This window comes from Centropristis striata, chromosome 16, assembly GCF_030273125.1.
Source record: "Centropristis striata isolate RG_2023a ecotype Rhode Island chromosome 16, C.striata_1.0, whole genome shotgun sequence".
In the NCBI taxonomy this organism is placed as follows: Eukaryota; Metazoa; Chordata; class Actinopteri; order Perciformes; family Serranidae; genus Centropristis; species Centropristis striata.
Window position 1 is genome coordinate 24,782,264 of NC_081532.1, and position 24,314 is coordinate 24,806,577.

General features: G+C 34.0%; 1 protein-coding gene across 3 annotated transcripts in view; it reads left to right on the plus strand.

Moving 5' to 3' along the window:
- The window catches only part of daam1a (dishevelled associated activator of morphogenesis 1a), a 53,461-nt gene that overhangs the window by 10,600 nt on the left and 18,547 nt on the right, over positions 1 to 24,314 (plus strand). For all 3 annotated transcript variants that reach the window (XM_059352910.1, XM_059352909.1, XM_059352908.1), the window contains exons 2-15: positions 332 to 549; positions 652 to 741; positions 3,646 to 3,717; positions 4,501 to 4,595; positions 5,301 to 5,520; positions 10,049 to 10,162; positions 12,302 to 12,412; positions 16,438 to 16,541; positions 17,779 to 17,845; positions 18,600 to 18,717; positions 19,090 to 19,228; positions 20,678 to 20,736; positions 22,224 to 22,411; positions 23,603 to 23,839. In XM_059352910.1, the coding sequence (XP_059208893.1) occupies positions 364 to 549; positions 652 to 741; positions 3,646 to 3,717; positions 4,501 to 4,595; positions 5,301 to 5,520; positions 10,049 to 10,162; positions 12,302 to 12,412; positions 16,438 to 16,541; positions 17,779 to 17,845; positions 18,600 to 18,717; positions 19,090 to 19,228; positions 20,678 to 20,736; positions 22,224 to 22,411; positions 23,603 to 23,839 (1,800 nt within the window). In that variant the 5' untranslated portion in view covers positions 332 to 363. The remainder of the gene's footprint in view (positions 1 to 331; positions 550 to 651; positions 742 to 3,645; positions 3,718 to 4,500; positions 4,596 to 5,300; positions 5,521 to 10,048; positions 10,163 to 12,301; positions 12,413 to 16,437; positions 16,542 to 17,778; positions 17,846 to 18,599; positions 18,718 to 19,089; positions 19,229 to 20,677; positions 20,737 to 22,223; positions 22,412 to 23,602; positions 23,840 to 24,314) is intronic.

A 24,314-nucleotide genomic window follows, 5' to 3' on the forward strand; every position in this document is an offset into this window, starting at 1 on the left:
TAATTAAATTGAATAGTCTACTGAATATAAAATTCTTTTTATGAACGTATACTTATATTTTCCTAAAATATTTATTAAATAACTATTTTTAAAAGGATTTTTGCATGGATGCTACTTTTTAAATGTATATTTTAAAATCTCACGTACCCCCTGGAGTGCCTTCACGCACCCCCATTTGAGGACCACTGTGTTAGATGTCTCTTTAGCCGTCTCACTATTGTTCTCCATTCTAATTTGATCACAGTTGGTCAGCTCTCTGATCATGCATCATGATCAGTAGCAGGAAGAAAATAACAGCACTTTGATGAATTTTTTTTTGTCTTCTCTTTAGTCAATACTTGTGGTGAGGTCCTCACTGGAACCATGGTGTCCCGGGTGAAGCAGCCCCAGGGCCGAGGCCTGTCCTCTCTATTTTCTTGCTGCTTCAAAGGAAGTGAGCAACCAGAGATCACCTACTGCCATGATTACATCAACACTGCAGCGGTGCTGGAGCCCACCATGCCCATGCCCCCTCCTCAAGAGCTGGACTCTATGTTCACTGAGCTGGTGGTGAGTTAATGTTCTGATCCTTCTGTGCCTTCAAACATCCATATTTATTCAACAGAGTTTTTCATCATTCTACCTTTCCAACCATTTCTTTCTCCATCACAGGATGAACTGGACCTCACAGACGAAAACAGAGCCGCTATGTTTTCTTTGCCAGCAGAGAAAAAATGGCAGATCTACTGTAGTAAGAAAATGGTAAGCCTACAACAGTTAGTTTATCTGTATTAGTTTGAAGTTTGAAGTTTGAAGTTTTTTTATTTTGCACAAATAAGACAAAAGACAAGGATAAAGAGATAACAACAAAATGAAGGTGCAAGGTAGCAGCAAGAAACCCAAAAGGGCGTTTTACAGGGCCTCTACCTGTATTAAATTTCGCAAGTTAAATTAAAACAAGTAACTTTCGCACAATAAATAAAATAAAAAAATGAAGCAAATTGTAACAATATTAAAAGTAAAATGTGTAGAAATGTATGTGTGCATGAGCGTGTGTACTACTTAGTGACCTGAGCAATCACAGCAGCCACTAAATTGTTCTTGTATATATTCAGAGAAGAAAACTGTATTGAACTATTAAATTGATCATTCCAGAGTATTGATCCTCTGTATTTTAAGGAGAACTGACCGAGGGTAGTACGATAGTGAGGAGGGTGTAATCTTGTTAGTTGTCTAGTATTGTACTTATGTAATTGTGAGTTGACATGGAAATATTCACTGAAAGCTTTAGAGATTTAAAGATTATTTAAAGATAAAAATGCATATTTGGTATATACTGATCTGAAAATTGACATTATCTTGAGTTTTTGGAAAAGGGGAGCAGAAGGATCTAGTCGTTTTGAAAATGTGGCAGTTCTAACAAATCTTTTCTGAACAAGATAAATACTGTGGAGGTTGGAGGCCCAAACAATGTTACAGTATATAAGATGAGGGTAAATCAAGCTGTAATATAAAGTCCGTAGACAGTTCTGATTGACCAGGTCAAGAATTTTCCTAATGACACCAAGCGATCTTTAACACATACCAAGTTGATGTGCAAATCTGTATTAGTAGTTTATGTTTCATGAGATCTTTGGCAGCTAGAGTTGCTGTCACTAGGAGTTCAATATGCTTCAAACAGATAAACTTTCCATAAATAATTAATTACAGTCTGCACTGTAAATCCTGACAAGTTAGTTCAACTTAAACTGTTAAAGGAAACAGATTGCCTTGAACCATTTAAGTTTAGTAACTTAAATAAATCAAGTAAACACTTTTATTTTATGTAAGTAAAGTTAGCTCATATGTCTAGAGTTATTGTGACGTGTGTATTATGAGTTAGCAGTATTATGTGCGTTAATACCACAATGTGAACTGGCAGGGTCATTATCGTTTTGGTCAACGGGTTTTTCAGATCTAAACAAGAGATAGCACCTATTAAAAGCTACTACAGTGTTAGAGACGTAATTTAACGTAATTTAAGTGAAAATGTGTTTGATAAGCTTATATTGATTCATATGCCAATGTTCTGTGATTAACTTTAAATCTTAACACTGTCATAATTCAAATTATGTCACAGTAATTATTAGTTTTTGGGCATTGGGCATTGCATAATCAACAGAAATAACATAAAAGACATACCCATGAAAACGAATTACAGAATGTTAGATATAAAAATGATATAGCTACACTTAAGTTAAATAAGTCACTTGAACACACTGGAATAAATAAGTTGTACTTAAAATTTTCCATATTTTAGCAGCACCCAAAACAAAAGGGTTATTACATCAGTTATTCATTTCTAAGTTCAGTTAATTGAGGTAAATGACTAACCCCAGTGATTTTTTTAGATTTAAGTTATGTCTACTTAACTCTTTTAGTAAGATGTACTGTTAGGTTTTACAGTGTGTTGGAAATGGACACAGTGGAAGGCAGAGGGTTGAGATACAGTCTCTCTCAGAAGATATTCATGGTGTTGCTCTTGGTTGTTTCCATGAGATTTTCACTTTAACCCTTTATTGGGCAAAGAACTATATTTGGTAACTTCAGGTAATATTTCGAGAAAAAAGTTGCAAATTTACTAGATTAAAGTGGCAAATCTACAAGAAAAAAAGTCGCAGATTTAAGAGATTTAAAGTGGCAAATCTGTGCGAAAAAAGTTGCAGATTTACGAGAAAAAAGTAGAGGAAAGCAACTTTTTTCTCCCAGATTCACCACTTTAAATCTCATAAATCTGCTCATTTTTTTCTCGTAGATTTGCCACTTTAATCTTGTAAACTTTTTTCCTCAAAATATTATTCCCATATGTTTTTTTTCACATTCTGGCTGTATGTAATATCCTCCAATATTCTCTAGGGTTGAAATTAGGAATTTTCAAGTATTTCAATGAGTGCCCTATTATGGGTTAAGAAAAAAAAAAAAAAATGTTGGCCTGAGCAGACAAAAGTGTCTTGGCTAATGAATAACACTGTCTTAGTTTTAGATAGAAAGGACCATACCAGCTTCTAACATGCACATTCTGTATTCATTCAATTCAACATACTCACACTGTATTTGTGTCACTGTAGACTGATAGATTCAAACAGAAGCCATCATGGTTGAAGACTGAAACTATTGGTGAAGTCTTAAGATACAGTTCAATACACGCTTGAGATGTTATGGTCTCAATACTTAAACTACAGCAGTGAGGTATGTTATGGTGGAGAGTTTCAAATTTAAAATATTAAGGCTTATGTTTTGGGAGATTATTTTGCATGACAATTGGATTTTTGTGGCTGCAGTAACTGAAAATTATGCCAACAAAATCCAAAACTTAAAATCCAAAATCTAAACTTTGAAATGTCCCTTCAGAAACCTGTTGGTGAGGTAACACATGTGCAACAGTCTGTGATAACAGTGCATGGCTGTATATGTCTACATATGATATGATCTCATAACCGTAAAACCTACCCACATCCTTTAGAATTGTCACGTTTTCTTGTACATCTACATGTTCCCATTTCCTCCAATTTTTTGTATTAATTTATTCTTTAAAGGGCGAATAGACAACATATGACACACTGATTTTTTGTCTAGTAAGTATATACATGTGTGTCACCAGTGTGTCTGTATATGTGTGTATTGCAGGAGGCAGAGGAGAATAAAGGAGCAACCAGATGGCCAGAGTATTATATCGACCAGCTCAGGTCCATGGCTGCTGTGAGTAACACACTCATGTTTTATTCACAAATACACAGATATTCTTCATAAAAAAATGTTATTGTTAAATGTGAAATATTGATGGTTTTTAGCCATTTTGAGAAAAAAACAAACTGCATTTTATCACCACCCTTATCAATGAAAAAGACACATTTCATATCAACTGTATTTCATCATAATTTCATGGTAGAGCAAAACAGTGTTGGTTTATTAATTTAAAGATTGGCTTGTGTCTCAGACCATAAACCACCAATATGCAGTTGTAGGAGCCAAACTCTCTCCATTATTGCCTCTGAGTTAGGGCTGGGTGATATGGACCAAAAGTCATATCCTGGTATACTTAGGCTGAATATCGATGTACGATATATATCCTGATATTTTTATCGCAAAATGAGAGCAAATGTTCAGTCAAAGTCAAATATGACATGTCACAAGTTGTTTTATTGAAACTGTTTATTTAAGTGAACAAAAAATACTTTATAACAACGGGAGTATAGGCCAGTCTTTTTCAGAAATAAATATATTTATATGAGAAAAGAATAACTAACATTACAAAAGAACTAAATATGACAAATCCTAGTAAGGGCGGCATTATATATAAAGTAAAAAAGTTGAACTATATCGATATATGCGATGTGGTCTAATTTCATATCACATTGAAAAGTATATTGATATATCTTTTATATCGATATATCGCCCAGCCCTACTCTTAGTGGGAGTATAACTAATTTAGAACTGTGAAGAGTTGTGAGTTATTAATTGGTTTTATCCCCCTCTTCCCAGAGGAAGACTCTGCTGGCACTGGAGGATGAAGAAGACCAGGGAAGACATAACATCGTAGATGATCTAAAGACAGCACTGAGGACACAGCCAATGAGGTACAATCCAGTATTCAAAAAATGAAGAGATTTAACAGAAATTACACTGCAAAAACCAACTGACAAAAAATAAATAAATAAATAACTAGAATTAAGCAAATACATGCTCGAAACAAGTAAAAGTATCTGCCAGTGCAGTAAGTAAATTCTTCTATGTAAGGATTCTTTAATTAGGTAAAAAAATATCTAGGCACTGGGAAAAAACCAATGATAGGTAGAAATCCAAATATACTTATTATGAGCAATTATGGCTTAAATAGCCCGACTGTAGTAACATTAAAATAAGCCAGTAATGAAACGAGCATGTTTTGGTGATAGAAAATGCTTTTGAAATATCATTCAAACTACATGCAACTAAAACTCTCAACTGGAACCAATATTTTAGGTAAAAACTCACCATATTCAACAGCTGAATAGCTTGAAAAACATGAAAAAGCTCACAATGTTAATCCTAAAAAGAAGTCTTTAAACAATAAGATAATTAAATAAGCACATAATAATACTAATAATTAAATAAGCACATAAAGCTATGGTCAGTAGGTAAATTATACTCAAAACAATATAATTAAGATACTATTGCTGGATATAAGAAGAAAATACTTGGTAAGCTTCATGTTTTTTGCAGTGTAATTTCATTTTCCCTGTACTGCAGTGGCCTAAGCCAAAGAATAACTTTAACACACCATTCTGATTTACCTCCACCAGGTTTGTAACACGATTCATTGAGTTGGATGGCCTGTCTTGTATCCTGAATTTCCTCAAGTCAATGGACTATGAGACCACCAACTCTCAGGTCCATACCTCCCTGATTGGCTGCATCAAAGCTCTAATGAACAACTCTCAGGGCCGAGCGCACGTCCTGGGCCACTGTGAGAGCATTAATATCATCGCACAAAGTCTCACCACTGAAAGCATCAAAACAAAGGTACATACGGACAAAACAACCACATGAGACAAAATTACTCCAGAGAAATGACAATGATGGTAAACGACGTTAACCCTTTGATGCACAACACGGGTCCAAAATTACCCTCATTCATTCCCCATGTTATTTAATACTGCTGTGTGTTTCTGTGCTCTATCTTTTGATATCAACTTATTTTATGATTGAATATTCCAAGTATTCTTTAAATATCTTGTTATTGATAACAACAGGTCATTATTTCCATTTTGCCTCTCATACTTTATGAAGAAAAAAAAGGTTTTGTATTATTACATGGCTAACTACTTGGCTAAGTAGCTTGCTAAGCTAACTACTTAGCCAAGAAGTTAGCTTAGTAGTTAGCTTTACAAGCTACTTAGCTAACTACTTAGTCAAGAAGTTAGCTAAGTAGTTAGCTTAGCGAACTACTTAGCTAAAAAATGGATATGTGCCATTTTTGACCCATGTTGTGCATTAGAAGAGTAGTGACACAAAAAGGGATTTTATTAAAATATGAATAAAGGAAAACGTAAAATTAGGATGTATGATGATCAAAAACTAATTGAGGAAAACCTGGAATACTGAATGATGAAAATAATTAATTGCAAAGATAAAGAACATAAAAACCCTGTCACTGGGTCACTTAAGACACATGTGGTGCATCAAAGGGTTAACCCTTTATGGGGTGAAGAACTCTATTTGGTAACTTCAGTGGATATCTAACTGGGTCCCCATGTCTCTCTGTTTGGTCGTAGAACCACATGGATTTCTTCCAGCTAATCAGCAAAGATCAGGCTACGTCACAGACAGTGACAACATGACATCTGACCAATCAGTATGATAATAATATAATAATATTAACTTTATTGACCTTGACCTCCAATGTAAAAATGAAACATTTAGAAAAAAGATCTGCAAGAAACAGTCATACAAACAGAGTTATTTTTCAGTGACTTGTGCGAGGAGAACGTGACTATGACGGCATATTTACTAGATTAAAGTGGCAAATCTACAAGAAAAAAAGTTGCAGATTTAAGAGATTTAAAGTGCTTAAAATTAAACTTAAAATCTCATAAATCTGCATATTTTTTTCTCGTAGATTTGTCACTTTAATCTCGTAAACTTTTTTCAAAATATTACCCCCCTCCCCCTAGTCCGTATGTTTTTTTGCACATTCTGGCTGTATGTAATATCCTCCAATATTCTCTAGGGTTGAAATTTTGAATTTGCAAGTATTTCAATGAGTGCCCTATTAAGAGTTAAAGTCACCCTTAACCATTTAAAAAGCTAAAGAAATGCTTAATGACTACAAAATACACACATCATATGAAATATTTACACAGTTGTGAATATTGAAATATGGCCTGATTAAACTTTTAGGAGCTTGTGATATTCATGATGAAACACACCACTCTTTTTTCTGTGCATACTATTCTGCCCTACAAAGTCTAACTGCAGTAACTACTCAAAGGGTAAAACTGAGAAAAACTGCTTTAAAGTTATTTAACATTTTTTTTAACTGGCCAGCCAAATGGGTTATTTGTAGATAAGTGATATGACACTTATTTCTACATGTAACGATGATGTTATATTTATGCTCAAAAATCATGACGATTTATTTGACCTTTGACCCCAAAAATGTAGTTACTGCACTCTGGTTTTACATTGCTGTAAAAGGTTCTAATAGTAATACAGTAACTACAATGTTGTTGTCTTCTATTTTCAGTGATGAAACATTTTTAAATTTATTTTGTTGCAAGTGTGTTTAACAACTCTATTCACAGATTTGTGTATTTTAGACTTAATATCATAAAGAAATGTTATATTTTAGTCTTAATATAATTTTATCTCACGTTTTTACTTCATCACTATCTAGATGATAATTTCCCTATTAAATAAACTTATAATTTCTATTATTCTTGTCCTCACTATCCAACACAATGAAGAAATACAAGGCTGAGCTGTATCATAGTCAAAGTTTAGCTTTAGTTTTGAGTTAGATTCTGTAGTTACTGCAATTTTTATATCATTATTTCTCAGAAATAAAGCAAAATTGAAATCTAAAACTTTGTCACAAGATAAAACAGACATCAAGGAGTTTAGTTTTAGTTATAACTCAATTTCGCCCATAAATGTAGTTACTGCAGTTAGGCCTGTAGGGCAGTACAGTTGTGTAGATTTGTTCTGCAATAAATAGGGTCAGAAGAAGACTGCACTGCAAAAAAAGCCAACTTGTATTTTTTGGCCTAAAACAGTGATTTAAGTTGGTAAAACGTGGAAATATAAATTGTTGACATTTAGGGGAATAATGTAAGTTAGCACAACAAAGGAAGCCAGTTGTCTGCTCAAAAACAAGTTGGTGAGTTGTTGTTACTTATATCTTTAAGTTGTGGTTCACAACAAGGGACAATAGTTCTGCTAACTCTTATTTCTTTGTTGTGAAATGCGGGAAAGCGGTGAAATTCATTCAATTCAAAGTCATTAGCGAAAGCAAGCGGCTAACTGATGCTAGCGGAGCTGCTTGTTACAGCTACAAGAGTAGCCATTAGCGTATCAATGCTAACTCAAAATTGTGGTCGCAACATTAGCTGACATTTCATAGCGGCGTTACAATCGTGCCAATTCAGCACATTGCAGAAGTTAGCAGAAGTAAGGATTAAAAGTTATTACAATGTAGAATTATAAATTCAAAAATCTGAATTCAGAGTTGAGCAAACTCAAAAACAAAACTTAAAATATTTAGTTTAATTGTCCAACTTAAAATTTTATCGAAGTTTGTTGCCTTGAAATTTTGAGTTCACCCAACTTTTCTTTTTTTGCAGTGTGGGTCTGAGAAGAGAGGGCAATACACAAAGACAGAAACCAGAAGGAGACAAAGGGTCTCATTTACCAACTTCTTGAGAACTAATTTAAGAAAAAACTTAGAGAGATATTAGTGAATGAGGTCCAGTGAAAGTACATGACATTGTTGAGGAATTGCAACAGCAGGTTAAGGAACAGGGTCACTTCAGACGGAACACGGAAACCTGTTCTTCAAAGCTGCACCTGTTAGATGACATAGAGAACGTGTTTGTTCATCAGGTGGTGGAGGCAGGAAGAATGCAGATTATCAGTCAGTTTACCAAAAGTCCAGATAAAATCTGATTTGTGATAATGTGTCTGCACAGAGGCTCTGACTATAACAAAAACTAGAATTGAAAAAAACATTTTCGTTAACTGAAATAAAAATAAAAACTAGAGTTTTTAAAAAAACGATACTTAACAGAAACTGTATTTTGTGGTTACAAAACTAACTAAAACTAACTAAAATTATAATGAAAATGTCCTTAGTTTTCGTCTTTGTCAACGTTTTTCATACGTAAACCTTTTTGGTTGATATGAAATCAATTTCATCTATCTGGTTTTATGACTTAATAAACCAACAAATACCCCATGACAAAAAAAAACTAACACTAATAAAAACTAAACTAAAACTAGTAAAAACTAAACTAAAACTAGTGAAAACTAAACTAAAACTAGTAAAAACTAAACTAAAACTTAGCATTTTCCAAAAAAATAAAAACTAATAAAAATGAGCAAACTCACTCTAAAAATGAATGAAAACTAACTGAATTTGAAAACAAAATTGACAATGAAATTAAAACTAAAACTATTGAAAAATCCCAAACTATTATAACCTTAGTTATGAACAAATTTCAAAATTGACATCTAGGTCACTAAAGGTAGCAAGGGAGCAAGCCACTATAGCATACTGTCACTGTTCTCTGGACCACAGTCAGATGTTTTCTAAGAATCGACAAAATTATAACAGTGAACTCAAGTCTCAAGTCAAACAATTACTTAAAAGTCTTCTATTTATGATTGTTTTCCAACACACACAGTTTTTAAAAAACGGTCTTCTTTGAGGTCTAATGTTTACTTGGCCCTTAAACCTCTGAAGTCCAGGAGATTTTGGTTCAAATTTCTCAACTTCCTCTGCATTAATTTCTGTCTCTGTTCAGCATCTTTCAGTCTGTCCTTACATCACATGCATGGCTCCTTTTTCTCCACACAAACTTGGCTATCAGTCAGATTTTTCATTTTATTTTAATTAACAAAGTATAAAGCTGCCAGGAACCCAAAATACAAACAAAAGACACAGGTGTTTATGGAAATGTACCTTTTATTTATTTATTTATTTATTTTTTTTTACCATTTATACACTCAAAAACAGCAGAAGAAAAAAAACAAAAAAACTACAAAACAGTCTATTTGCATGTAAATTGAAAATAGTAATAGTTTTTAATTCACATTTTAAAAATGGTCTAGAAACATAAATGTCACACTGTGAAAGCTTCTATGATTGAACTTTTAACTGGCTTTCTCAGCTTGTCTACATATCATATATAAAGAAAGTTATTACTGTAAATAAAACATGTATTTTCAATAAATAGATGAAATGAAATGAAAAATAGACTCCAGAAGGTTAAATCACCATGTTCCAGTTAATAATCTTCAATTTGTAATTGTGGGTTATTCTTTCTCTCCCCAGGTTGCCGTGTTAGAGATCCTTGGTGCGGTTTGTTTGGTGCCAGGAGGCCATAAGAAAGTTTTAGAAGCCATGCTACACTACCAGGAGTTTGCCTCGGAAAGAACACGATTTCAGGTCTGCCTCTTCTTTGTTCATGTGTGCTTCATTGAATCTTCTGCTAGGAACCATATCAGGGTGGATAACCAGTGGCGGTTCTAGACCAGTTTTACTGTGGGGGCCAAGGAGGGGGCCGTGTTTAATCAGAAGGGGGCATTAGCACAATAAAAAATGGCAAAGATGATATTTAAGCATTCAAAATCTTTATTGTAGCTTATTCAAACATCTCATTTAAGTATATTTGGAAGATACAAATACATTGATTTAAATAATGAGACTCACCAAAAGTTTTTTGTAAGACAATGACATTTCATCACTTTTTTTAAAAAAAAGCATGACTTCTTCATCACATCCAGACGTAAAAACAAAGCAGACCAAAAAAGACACAAAAAGACACAAAATAACTAAAAAAGACACAACAACAGACACAAAATTACCAAAAAAAACACAAAAAGACACAAATGACCAAAAAAGACACAAAATGAATTAAAAAACACGTAAAGACATGAAAAGGATTCAAAAATGGACAAAATAGCCCTTTAAGACTCCAGAGAGTTAAACTATTATACAATGTACACATTCTGGGTTCCTTTTGTGTACAATGAGATATTGTTTGAACAAAAAAAAGCTTAAAATTGTTCCATTTTTCATTGTTATAAATTGATCATTTTATTATTAATTTGACACAGGGGCCACAGCAGGGGCCAAGGGCTTCTTCACAGGGGCAGTGGCCCCTGGAGGCCCCTGTGTAGAACCGCCACTGTGGATACCAGAGATTATTTCTAGACACAACGACCCAAAGCATAATATGCAAAGCACACAGTGTTTTGAGGAGATGTTTCTTGCATTATTATTAAGGTGGTCAATGATCATCATAATAAAGCACAACATGGGACACAGAGTCCAGATGTTCACAATGATTCAGATTGTTGCAGGGATGCATCTGATTGGAGTTCAGCAGTAGAAAAAAAAACATATTAATATCCATAACAGCAAACTGAGCACTTGACATATCAAATGTGCATAACTATTACGTCACAATTGACAGTGATTTTGTAACTTTAAGGCCAGTCTGATGTCATAAGACTGCAACAATTATTCAATTAATCGAACAGTAATCGATTATTAAATTAATCGTCAACTATTTTGACAATCGAATAACTGGTTTGAGCAGTTTTTTAAAGACAATAAGTCCAAATTCTCTGATTTCAGCTTCTTCAATGTGAATATTTCTGGTTTCTTTGTTCCTTTATGACACTAAACTGAATTGGTTTGTGGACCAAACAAGAGATCTGAGAACGTCATCTTGTGGTTTGGGAAACACTGATTGATATTTTTGTACATCTTATTGACCAAACAACTAATCGATTAATCGTTTAAATCAGGGGTCCTCAAACTTTTTTCGGTGGGGGCCACATCAACTTTTCTTTCTGTGATAGGGGGCCGGGGTCAGTCTATAACAGGAAATGATATGAGCCAAAGTGACCACCAGTGTTATTGTGTAAATATAACGATCATTTGTTGGCCTTGGCACCACCTGTTGGTTTTTCAAAAAAGTAATAAAAAGTCTTCACATGTTTATTTGAAGTACCACAGATATTCCTTTTATTTTGTAGAAAATAAAAACACAAGCTGATGCCAGTTAACAATGAGGTGATGGGATTTTGTAACAGGTACAGGTGAAAATAGATTCTGCATTCAGAATCTATTTTCCGTTTCCACATTTTGTTGACCGACTCTCTTCCGTTAGAAAACTTGACGCTTACGGCTTGGCATCACGTAGATCAGAATATACCATTGTGTGAGGGGGTGAAAATGAGCTACTACTGTAAATAATTCACAACTAAGGTCAATTTTAATTAGAACGCCTACCTTAATCATTACATGTGGATATTTTATAAATAAATATATAATAAATGCAATTTTAAAAAACAGGCCATGTTTAGAGGGATTGTTTGGGATAGTTAAGTGGGCCACTCCAATTGCTTTGGCGGGCCGGAAGTGGCCCGTGCGCCGTAGTTTGGGGACCCCTGGTTTAAATAATCGACAGATTAATCAATAATGAAAATAATCGTTAGTTGCAGCCCTACTTAAGACCAAAAACTAGTCAGAAGTTGAACCATAACTTGACTATGTTGTGTTGTGTTGTGTGTGCAGACCCTGCTGACAGACCTGGACAGATCCACAGGACGCTACAGAGACGAAGTGAATCTCAAGACCGCCATCATGTCCTTCATCAACGCTGTGCTCAGCCAGGGAGCAGGGGAGGTGAGTCTCTCTTTATCATGCTTCCTGTGTCTGTATATGTGTGTAGATCCAGACCCTGTTTCTCTTTTTAATCAGCCGGCTGACCTCGTCATACACCTCTCCTCATCCTGAACTGGCAACCGGTGGTTGGTTAACCCTTTATCAGGCAAAGAACTATATTTGGTAACTTCAGGTAACATTTTGAGAAAAAAAGTTGCAAATTTACTAGATTCAAGTGGCAAATCTTTGTGAAAAAAGTCGCAGATTTACGAGAAAAAAGTGGGAAAAAAACAACTTTTTTCTCCCAGATTCACCACTTTAACCCTTAATAGGGCACTCATTGAAATACTTGCAAATTCCAAATTTCAACCCTAGAGAATATTGGAGGATATTACATACAGCCAGAATGTGTAAAAAAAAAAAAAAAAACATATGAAAATAATATTTTGAGAAAAAAGTTTTTAGAGATTAAAGTGGCAAATCTACGAGGAAAAAATGCGCAGATTTATGAGATTTAAAGTGGTGAATCTGGGAGAAAAAAGTAACTTTTTTCCCACTTTTTCCAATTGATTTGCCACTATAATCTAGTAAATTTGTAACTTTTTTCTCTAAATATTACCTAAAGTTACCAAATATAGTTCTTTGCCTGATAAAGGGTGAAAGACACTGATGTTGCCTACTGAGCTGTGAATAGCTCAGGACATCCTACATTCACCACATGACAAACCATACACACTGCAAAAAAGGTGTTTAGTCTAAAAACAAGATAAAACAGTAAATTATTAAATTAAAAACAGTAAATTATTAAATCTAGAAATAAACACGTTGTACGCTTAAAATAAGAAATTAACTCTTAAAACAAGGTAAATTATGTAACACTAAATTCAATTTTTTTTATCTTGGTAAGAAACAAATAATCATCAGGTCACTCTGCTCAGGCCAGTTCATCACTGCTGGCAGCTTTAATTTATCTGGTTTTAAGAGTTAATTTCTTATTTTAAGTGTTCAACATGCTTATTTGTAGATTTAATAAAAAACAGGAAAAAAAAAAAAGTCAGAAAAACAGAAAAAAAGTCAGAAAAACAGGAAAAAAAATTAGTCAGAAAAACAGGAAACAAATTAGTCAGAAAAACTGAAAAAAATTGTCAGAAAAACAGGGGGGAAATGAGACAGAAAAACAGGAAAAAAATTACTATGAAAAACAGAAAAAATACTCTGAGAAACAGAAAAAAATTGTCAGAAAAAAAGAAAAAATTGTCAGAAAAACAGGGGGGAAATGAGACAGAAAAACAGGAAAAAAAATTACTACGAAAAACAGAAAAAATACTCTGAGAAACAGAAAAAAATTGTCAGAAAAACAGAAAAAAAATTGTCAGAAAAACAGAAAAAAATTGTTGGAAAAACAGAAATAAACTCTTAAAACAAGATAAATTAAAGCTGCCAGCAGTGATGAACTGGCCCGAGCAGAGTGACCTGATGATTATTTGTTTCTTACCAAGATAAAAAAAAACTTTAGATTTAGGAGTGTTAGATAATTTATCTTGTTTTAAGAGTTAATTTCTTATTTTAAGTGTTCAACATGCTTATTTCTAGATTTAATAATCTTAATTAAAGAAATCTGTCAAATCAGTGTACGTGTTAACCCCTAACTCCCCTCTGCCTGCTAGTGGGTAAGGGTAAAGGTAGACCACCTGGACCCACATACACACAAACCACACAAACTACATCTTACCTTTTTTTTTTGTAAATATGAAGTATGAATTTAATTCACACTAAAATTGGATTTAGTGTTTTTAGACACCCCTTTTTTGGAGTGCAGCCTTCCAACCACGACTGTTTGATATCAGGACAGCAGAAATTTCAGATATCTTTCATCAAAGCGTGGGCCCATAAAATAAAATAATATAAACTCTTTCTCTATCTTTAATTGTTCCTAAGTGCAGCAGCAGTCCAGCATACCTAATGAAGTTCAGTTACCTGCAGGATTCTGCTCTCTCAGCATTCCTTCTGCATCCTCACCAGGAACTTGTTATCTCGTCCACATTCCCCATGTTGATAAAAGGGAGATAACCTTTTATTTCCTCATTTTTGCCTGTCAGGTAACCCGTGCTCTGCAGCTGTAGTACTTCCCCCTAATGTTTCACCAACCTTCACCTGATCTAGATCTAAAAAACATTCCAACAATAAACAAAAGTAGAAGTGCTGCAGAACTTTACCGTAATAAATACGGTGCAACTTTTTGTAATATTATGGTAAAAAGATATTAGCACTGTTGATTTCCCGTTTAAGATTGCCATTTTATTCCATATTTTACCATAAAAAAATAAAAAGTTCTTCCATCAAAAGAAACACTGTTCTGCCATATAATTGACAAGAAAATACTTTATAAATGCTGCATAAATTAAAGATTTTACCATTAAATATTACAGTATATTTCTGTTAGAGATATGTTGTTTAGTACATTTAACAGTGAGAAAAAGTATTTTTACAAAAAATAAATGCAAAAATTACAGCGATGCTTGTGTATATATATTACAGTATATCTTTTATACAAACACGGTGCCAGTGTATTTTATAGTGGAGTCATTTTTATTTATTTTTTTTAACTGTAAAAAATACAGTTTTGGCTGATATATACATTTACAGTGTTTCATTGTTACTGAAACTGAACTAACCCATTCATCATTTTACGGTCTTTTACTGTCGTGGTTTAGCAGTTTTTCACTCTAAAATCTACAGACATTTCAATCAATCAAACTTTATTTATGTCGAGATTTTCATACATAGAAATGAACACAAAGTGCTTTATAAAAAATAAGAATAAAAACAGACAATAAAAATGACAAAACCCACCCCTCCCATCCCCACAAATGCATCTGCACGTACACATACACATGCATGCGCACACACACACACATAGACACGTACGCACACAAACACACACTCAGATTCACACACAGCACATACTGTATGAATTGACAGTGTAGAGACATTTTACAGTGTACAGGGTACCAGCTTTTACCTGGACGATGCCAAAGGTCTCCTGTCTTGTCTTGTCTGTTAAAGCAGCTGTTCTCAACCTTGGGGTCAGGACCCCAATTGGGGTCGCAAGATGATTTCTGGGGGTCGCCAAATCATTTTAGAAGTCAGCTCTGTCTCCAGTGTGTTAAAGTCTTTTTGGTCATTTAATGTCTTTTTTTTTGTCATTTTGTGTCTTTTCTTTTGTTATTTCGTATCTTTTTTGTCATTTTGTGTCTTTTTTGGTCATTTTATGTCTTTTTGTTGGTCATTTTGTGTCTTTTCTGGTCATTTGTGTCTTTTTTTGGTCATTTTGTGTCTTTTCTGGTCAATTTGTGTCGTTTTGGTCATTTTGTGTCTTTTCTGGTCATTTTGTGTTTTTCTTTGGTCATTTTGTGTCTTTTTGATCATTTTGTGGCCAATTTTTGTCTTTTTTTCGTCATTTAGTTTCCTTTTTTGGTCATTTTGTGTCTTTTTTTAGTCATTTTGTGTCTTTTTTTTGTTCCTTTTGTTTCTTTTTTTGGTCATTTTGTGTCTTTTCTGGTCAATTTGTGTCTTTTTGTGGTAATTTTTTGTCATTTTCTGGTCAATTTAAGTCCTTTTTTGGGTAATTTTGTGTCTTTTCTGACAAATCCCAAAGTATCAAGTTGTTACTCTCCAAGGAGGTCAGAATGGACCTTTAAACTGATAGCAAAGGACTTAGATTAAAAGTAACAATAAAATATATAAAAATATATAAATGCACTGACAGAGAGATGTTTTAGTTGTTGTCTGCTTCATTATTTGTCCAAAATTCGTCGTATCAACTGAGTTTGTATGATCTGAACTGTGAGATTGTGTTCAGTGAGCAGGGGTCGAGGACAACATGCATGTTAAATTGGGGGTCGCCACTCAAAAAGGTTGAGAACTACTGTGTTAAAGCACAAGGCTGGTATCATTCTGAAATGTTCTTATTGTCAACAAATCCAATGAAAAGGTCAAAACCAACAGTGTGTTAGTCTTTCTCTCAACGCTTTCTGTGTTTGCAGACCAGCCTGGAGTTCCGTATGCATCTGCGATATGAGTTTCTGATGTTGGGCATTCAGCCAGTCATCGACAAGCTACGCTCCAACGACAACGCCACCCTCAACAGGTACAGCACCTCCACCAAAGGGTGCTAGAATTTTAAAACAGCAATACTGTGTCATACAACTGCAAAATACACTGCAAAAAAAGAAAAGTTGGGTGAACTCAAAATTTCAAGGCAACAAACTTCGATAGCATTTTAAGTTGGACAATTAAACTAAATATTTTAAGTTTTGTTTTTGAGTTTGCTCAACTCTGAATTCAGATTGTTGTCAACTCAACTGTAAGTTGTACTAACTTATAATTTTACATTGTAATAACTGTTAATCCTTACTTCTGCTAACTTCTGCAATGTGCTGAATTGGCACGATTGTAACGCCGCTATGAAATGTCAGCTACTGTTGCGACCACAATTTTGAGTTAGCATTGATATGCTAATGGCTACTCTTGTAGCTGTAACAAGCAGCGCCGCTAGCGTCAGTTAGCCGCTAGCATCAGTTAGCTTTCGCTAATGACCGAATTTCACAACAAAGAAATAAGAGTTAGCAGAACTATTGTCCCTTGTTTTGAACCCCAACTTAAAGATATAAGTAACAACAACTCACCAACTTGTTTTTGAGCAGACAACTGGCTTCCGTGCTAACTTACATTATTGCCCTAAATGTCAGTAATTTATATTTCAAGTTTTACCAACTTAAATCACTGTTTTAGGCCAAAAAATACAAGTTGGCTTTTTTGCAGTGTAAGACATATGAAACAGCACAGAGGCAGTGGCGGTTTTAGACAAATTTTACTGTGGGGGACAAGGAGGGGCCAGTCTTTAATCAGAGGGACACATTAAAAAACGTCAGAAATGATATTTAAGCATTCAAAACCTTTATTTTAGCTCAAACTCTCATTTAAGTATACTTGGAAGAACTACATTGATTGAAACAATGAGACTTACCAACATTAACAGTTATTTTTGTACGACAATGACATTTCTCATTTTTGTGCACAATTACTTTTTCATAATTTTGAAAGTGCAGTACAGAGAGAATGATCTTTATATTTAGCTTTTATTGCACAATTAAGCTATTATACAATGTACACATGCTGGTTCCTTTTGTGTACAATGAGATATTATTTTAACAAAAAATAGGTTAGAATTGTTCCGTCGTTCATTGTTATAAATTGATCATTTTATTATTAATTTGACACAGTGGCCCCTGGAGGCCCCTGTGTAGAACCACCACTGCACAGAGGAATACATCCATGTTTTTTTTGCTTTGTGAGTTCAGTTGTCACATGTTTGTTGTTTCCAGACATCTGGATTTCTTTGAGATGTTGAGGAATGAAGATGAGCTTCAGATGTCCAAACACTTCGATGCTGTAAGTCATTTTAGACAAACCTATATACTGATTTTATGGCTTCTTAGAAATCAAAATCATATTAACATATGTTATTGCAGGTCTGACATTTCTACAGTAGAAATGAGTAGTGCATTCAGGTGTTGCTTCATTATAAAATACACTTGTACCAACCTAGGTTATAATAGTTTTGGATTTTTCATTAGTTTTAGTTTTAATTTAGTTATCAGTTTTTGTTTTCAAATTCAGTTAGTTTTAATTAGTTTTTAGAGTCAGTTTGCTAGTTTAAATTAGTTTTTAATAGTTTTAGTTTTTTTGTAATGGGGTATTTGTTGGGTGCCAGATTCAATAAAGTCACAATAAATGTTGTCTTTATTTCCTTTGTCTGATCCATCTCAGCTCCAATAAGTTTATTAAGTCATAAAGCCAGATAGATGAAATAGATTTCATATCAACCAAAAAGGTTTAAGGATGAAAAAAGTGACAAAGACGAAAACTAAGGACATTTTCTCTATAATTTTAGTTAGTTTTAGTCAGTTTGGTAACCACAAAATACAGTTTCAGTTAATTATCGTTTTTTTAAAAACTCATTTTTATTTTTATTTCAATTAATGAAAATGTTTTTTCAATTCTAGTTTTAGTTATTTCGTTAGTTAACTATAATAACCTTGGTGCCAACTTATCTTCAACATTACATTGATTTTGATGCAATATAAAATGTGAAAATGCAAATAAGATGTGTTATAAAGCTACTGATAAATATATTTTACCTCAGGTCCATATAGAAACTAAAAGTGCCAGCCAGATGTTTGAGGTGATCAGGAAGAACCTGAAGCACACTGAAGCGTACCCTCACCTCCTGTCTGCCCTGCAGCACTGCCTCATGATGCCACGTAAGACCTACATCAAACTAATCCACTTATTCTTCAATCAATTTGTATTTTTATTTATTTATTTGCACCATAAGATAAGACAATTACAAAAAAACAGAAATGAAACAAGAATAGTAAGTGTAGGAGAGGTTAAAAACCCTATATGGGACAAATAATTAGAGAAGACGGCTAATCTAACACATTTCTTTTGTGTGATTGATAATTTCTGTCAATTAAGGATAAGTGGCCCAAACAATATTACAATAATTACGATACGATAAATTAAACTATAATTCAGTATATTTAAAGCATTCTGAGATATGAAACCACCTCACCTGAAACCATCTGTCTGTCTGTCTGTCTGTCTGTCTGTCTGTCTCTCTGTCCGTGTAGATAAACAGAGCAGCACCACTCTCCAGTACTGGGTCCTGTTGGATCGTATAGTCCAGCAGCTGGTTCTGCAGACAGATAAAGGTGAAAACCCTGATGTGGCTCCACTGGAGGACTTCAACGTTAAAAATATTGTACGCATGTAAGTTTCTGGAGTTCATGACCACTAATGCTGCAGCGCAGCAGCTTTCACTAACATGATTGTTTCTCTGAGTTACTATGTAATGTAATGTAACTTTGTGTCCTATTATATCAACCCAACAATGATTTGAATAATAAACCATAACTCAAAAGAAGAAAATGCAGGCACTCTGGTGGATTGACAAAAGTTAAAAACCCTTTATTTTACATTGGTTGCTTATAAAAAATAGGCTTGGAGGAGCACTGCATAGACCTGAGGAGCCACAGCTGAACTGAATCCCCCTATAATTGCATGTGTTTTTGTCTCTTGTCTCCTTATACCCTGAGGAAGGCGCAAGCCGACACTTGTTGGTGTTTTTTATATGCAACCCATGTAAAATAAAGGGTTTTTAAATTTTGTCAATCCACCAGAGTGCCTGCATTTTCTTCTTTTGAGTTCACTGTTTACCCATTGCAAGAGCACTGGTGTATTTAGAGACACCAGCAGCGCTCCTGTTATTCTGTTTTTAATAAACCATAACCGTTCTAACAAGGGCTGGGCGATATGGACCAAAAGTCATATCCCGATATATTTAGGCTGAATATCAATATACGATATATATCCTGATATTTTTATCACAAAGTTACAGCAAATGTTCAGTCAAAGTCAAAGCCAAATATGACATGTCACAAATAGTTTTATTGAAACTGTTTATTTAAGTGAACATAAATACTGTATGAGTAGCTTTTAAAAAAAAAAATTAAAGCTCCATGAATTTAAATAAAAAAAACATCTTGAATTTAAAATAACTTATGAAATCAAAGTAAATCAAATAGCATTTATTGTCATTAAATAGGCAACTATAGAACGAAATTGAAAGTGCCACTGCATAAGGTGCATAGTTATGACAATCATAACACAAGACAGCATAAGTAAAACATTTAAAAATAGCGAGCTAAAACAAGGATAGAAACAAGAAAAAAAGGACGTGTGATGTCATAAATATGTATAAAAATAAATAAATGACGACTGAAAATGCTACAAAATTATAGGAACAAAATAGGCCAATCTTTTTCTGAAATAAATATATTCATATGAGAAAAGAATAATGAACATTACAAAATGACTAAATATGACAAACCCTAGCAAGGGCAGCAGTTATATATAAAGACTTTTTTTTTTGCAATATGGTCTAATTCCATATCCCATTTAGGAATATATCGATATATTTTTTTATATCTATATATATCGCCCAGCCCTGGTTCTAACAAAATTTACCTCTTGCTGATGACGTAACATAATTTCATAAACTGTATTGTAGCACAGTGTGTGTTCAGATAAAGCTTTACAAAGAAAATGATAAAGAGCAGATTGTTTGCCTGTGACAAGTCCATTCTTTAAAATAATAATCATGTTTGGTGTGTGTGTGTGTGTGTGTGTGTGTGTGTGTGTGTGTGTGTGTGTCTATAGGCTTGTCAAGGAGGACGAGGTCAAACAATGGAAAGAACAGGCTGATAAAATGAGAAAAGGTAAACTTTTGTTGTTAAAAGTCCCATAATGGAGAGTTTGGCTGGACTGGTCTGTGTGAATATACAATAAATGTTTGTCACATAACATCACCCTAACTGATTTTATCTCCTGCTGTGACTGTTACTTTTTGGATTTAAATGTATCCAAAACCAAAGAATTGATTATTGATTTCAGACGTAAGAAGGAAATTCCTACTGAGTGCATCATACATAACAAAAAAGTTGAAATTGTTTCATCATACAAATACTTGGGGACCTTATTTGACGACCATCTCAAATTTGATGTGAACACAGATTTTATAGTAAAGTGAGGACAACAGAGAATTTTTCTCAGGAAACTAAATTCTTTCTCTGTCAGGCCTGTTATACTCTGTTCTTTTTATCAAGCATTTATTGAGAGTCCTATATGTTTTTCCTTTATCTGTTGGTTTCATTGTCTTTCAGTCAAAGACAGAAACAGCCTGACTAGTATTGTGAAGTCCTGCTCTAAGATTACCAGAGTAAAACTAAGAGACTTAAGTTCCTTTTGCAACCAGCAAATCCTCCGTAAAGCAGAGTGACTTTTAGCCTCCTGAGCCATGAATCCTCTCTGTTACCTTCAGGCCGTTATCACCTTCCTAGGTGGAAAACAAATCACTTCTCCAAACCAGTCGTCCCCCTTGCACTAAGACTTTGACATTCTTCATAGGGTTTTAAAAAAGAAAACTTTTTATTTTATTTATTTATTCATGTATTTATTTATTTATTTATTCATTTATTTATTTATTTATTTATTTATTTATTTATTTATTTATTCATTTATTCATTTATTCATTCATTTTATTCATTTATTCATTTATTCATTCGTTTGTTTATTTGTTTATTTTATTTGTTTGTTTGTTTGTTTGTTTATTTGTTTGTGTGTTTATTATTTTATTTATTTATTTTCCTTATTTCTTAAATTCTTAAAGCAATGTGTCTTATGAATAATGTCTATGCAGTAGGCTATCTTAGGCTTTAATAATGGGTCCATTCTAAGCTCCATGTTGTCTGATGTGTGTTGTGTGGACTATTTATGTACTGACTATTTGTTTTGGGCCATTTGGGCCGTATGAACCACGACAACCTGCTGCTCAAAATGAATTGCCCCTTGTGGGATCAATAAAGTTGTTTGAATTGAATTGAATTGAATTGAATTGAATTGAATTGAATTGAATTGAATTGAATTGAATTGAATTGAATTGAATTGAATTGGGTTACCATGTAAAAAAGAAAAATCAAAAGCAACACAACAATACATTTCTTTGTATGTTTTACATTCATACAACAGTTTAATCTTTCAGCTTACTTCATCAGCTGTAACTAAATGCTTAGTAAGTGCTTTGCTGATTTCACTATATAATCAGGGCAAACTTGGACTTGTCAAGATGCAGAAATGAGAATTGTTGTTTGTTTTCTATCATCAAACCGTACTTTGAATAAGCTGTCTCACCTTTTCTTCTCTCCAGAGCATCACAACTTACAGCAGCGTTTTGAAAAGAAAGAGAGGGAGTGTGAGGCCAAAAATAAAGAGAAAGAAGACATGATGGTGACGCTGAACAAGATGAAAGACAAACTGGAGCGAGAGAGTAATGACCACAAGCAAGCCAGACTACAAGTGGGAGAGCTGTCGGCACGGCTGCAGCAGCTCAGCTCGGTAAATAAAGTCATTCAGGATATTAATTTGGTAACACTTTATATTAGGGAACACATATTCAACATTAATTATTTGCTTATTAGCATGCAAAAAAGTAACATATTGGCTCTTAATTAGTCATTATTAAGTAGTTATTAATGCCTTATTCTACATGGCCTTATTGGGGGATTGGTAGATTGTAATGTCAATCATTACGTGGATCATTTTGCGCCAATGTTAGTCTACCAGTGAGCCATTTTGTAGAGTAATGATTGACATTACAATCTACCAATCCTCATCAATCATCATAAAGGAGCCACCAGTCAGGTCAAAGGTCTGGAGAAGGTGGCTATTTGCCGTTTCCATGGTTTTGTTCACCGATATGTAGAGACTTATAAAGTCCATACAAAGTAAAGCATATTAAGATCATAACTCAAATACAACAACTTCCTTACTTACTACTAATAAGCAATAATTCTGAGGTTATTGAGGGAAAACTCTTTAATGTCTTACTGGTTGTATAATAAGGCCATGTAGAAAAAGGCATTAATAACTACTTAATAATGACTAATTAAGAGACAATATGTTACTTATTTGCATGCTAATAAGCAACTTATTTATCCTCCTGAGACCCGAGCTTTTGTTTGGTATGTATTGTTAGTTTCTCCTAGATATTTTGGATTTGTAGGACCTGATAAGTACAAAAACTAAGCATTGTCTTTGAACAGGAAGTAGTTTTTGAAAAAAACAATGGGTTAATTTTACTGTATAACACAATTAATTCACCAGTCTATAAAACGTTTTACTTCCTCATGTTTACACCCTTTCTGGAAGAACAATAGTTAAAGTCTATTCGTCCTCAAACGAGTACTTCCTGATTAGCAGTGTCGTAGCTTCTTGCTATTGCTAAAAAATAGTCAAACTTGCACAGAATATCAAACTGCAAACCTTATTAAGCACAAATAAACAAGTTTTAACCATAAAATGAGACCAGGTTTTGTACCTAGCAAGGCCACAGGAGGTTATGTTGAATATGTGTTCCCTAATCTAAAGTGTTCCCTTTTTTTTAGAATATATTTGGATAATATTGTGATGAAATGTATGATCAACATGCTGAAAAAAAAATATTTTTTTATTTTATTACTGTTAAAAGATCCCAGCTTCTTGTTAATCTCTTCATAATGAATACTTGTTCATCTGTTGTGTTGTTAGACTTCCAGCGTCCCAGGAGGACCTCCTGTGACTCCTGGTCCTGTCCCATCTATCCCCTCTCCTCCCCCTCCTCCTCCTCCTCCTCCACCACCTCCTCCAGGAGGACCACCAGGTTTTGGCATGCCTCCATTTGCCCCACCTCCTCCACCAGGAGCTCCGCTTGGAATGGCCCAGAAGAAAAATATTCCTCGGCCATCTAACCCACTGAAGTCATATAACTGGAGCAAACTGCCTGATGTATGAATACTACTGATATTATACTTATTATACTATTACACATTTACTCCTGTTGTGACTATTACTTTTACAGTATTCCTCCACTACAGAATACAAAATTGCGCACACATTTCCTGTATGGCAGCTCTTCACACAAGGTGCAGTGCAAATTATCCAACATTGCCATTTCGCATTTTTTACTCCACACAACAAAAAAATATCCAGACAGCCTCTGGTATCCTGAGTGTACACTGCAAAAAAGGTGTTTAGTCTAAAAACAAGATAAAACAGTAAATCTGAGGGAAATGATCTTGCTGCATGGACAAATAATTTACCTTGACAAGATTTCTTAAATTAAGATTGTTAAATCTAGAAATAAGCATGTCTACAGATGCATTTAGAAGGCTTAAAATAAGCCAAAAATGCTGGTTTTAAGATCCGTTTCCTTAAAAAATAACTTTTTACAGCCCCCAAATTAGTGAAATATTCTAAACAT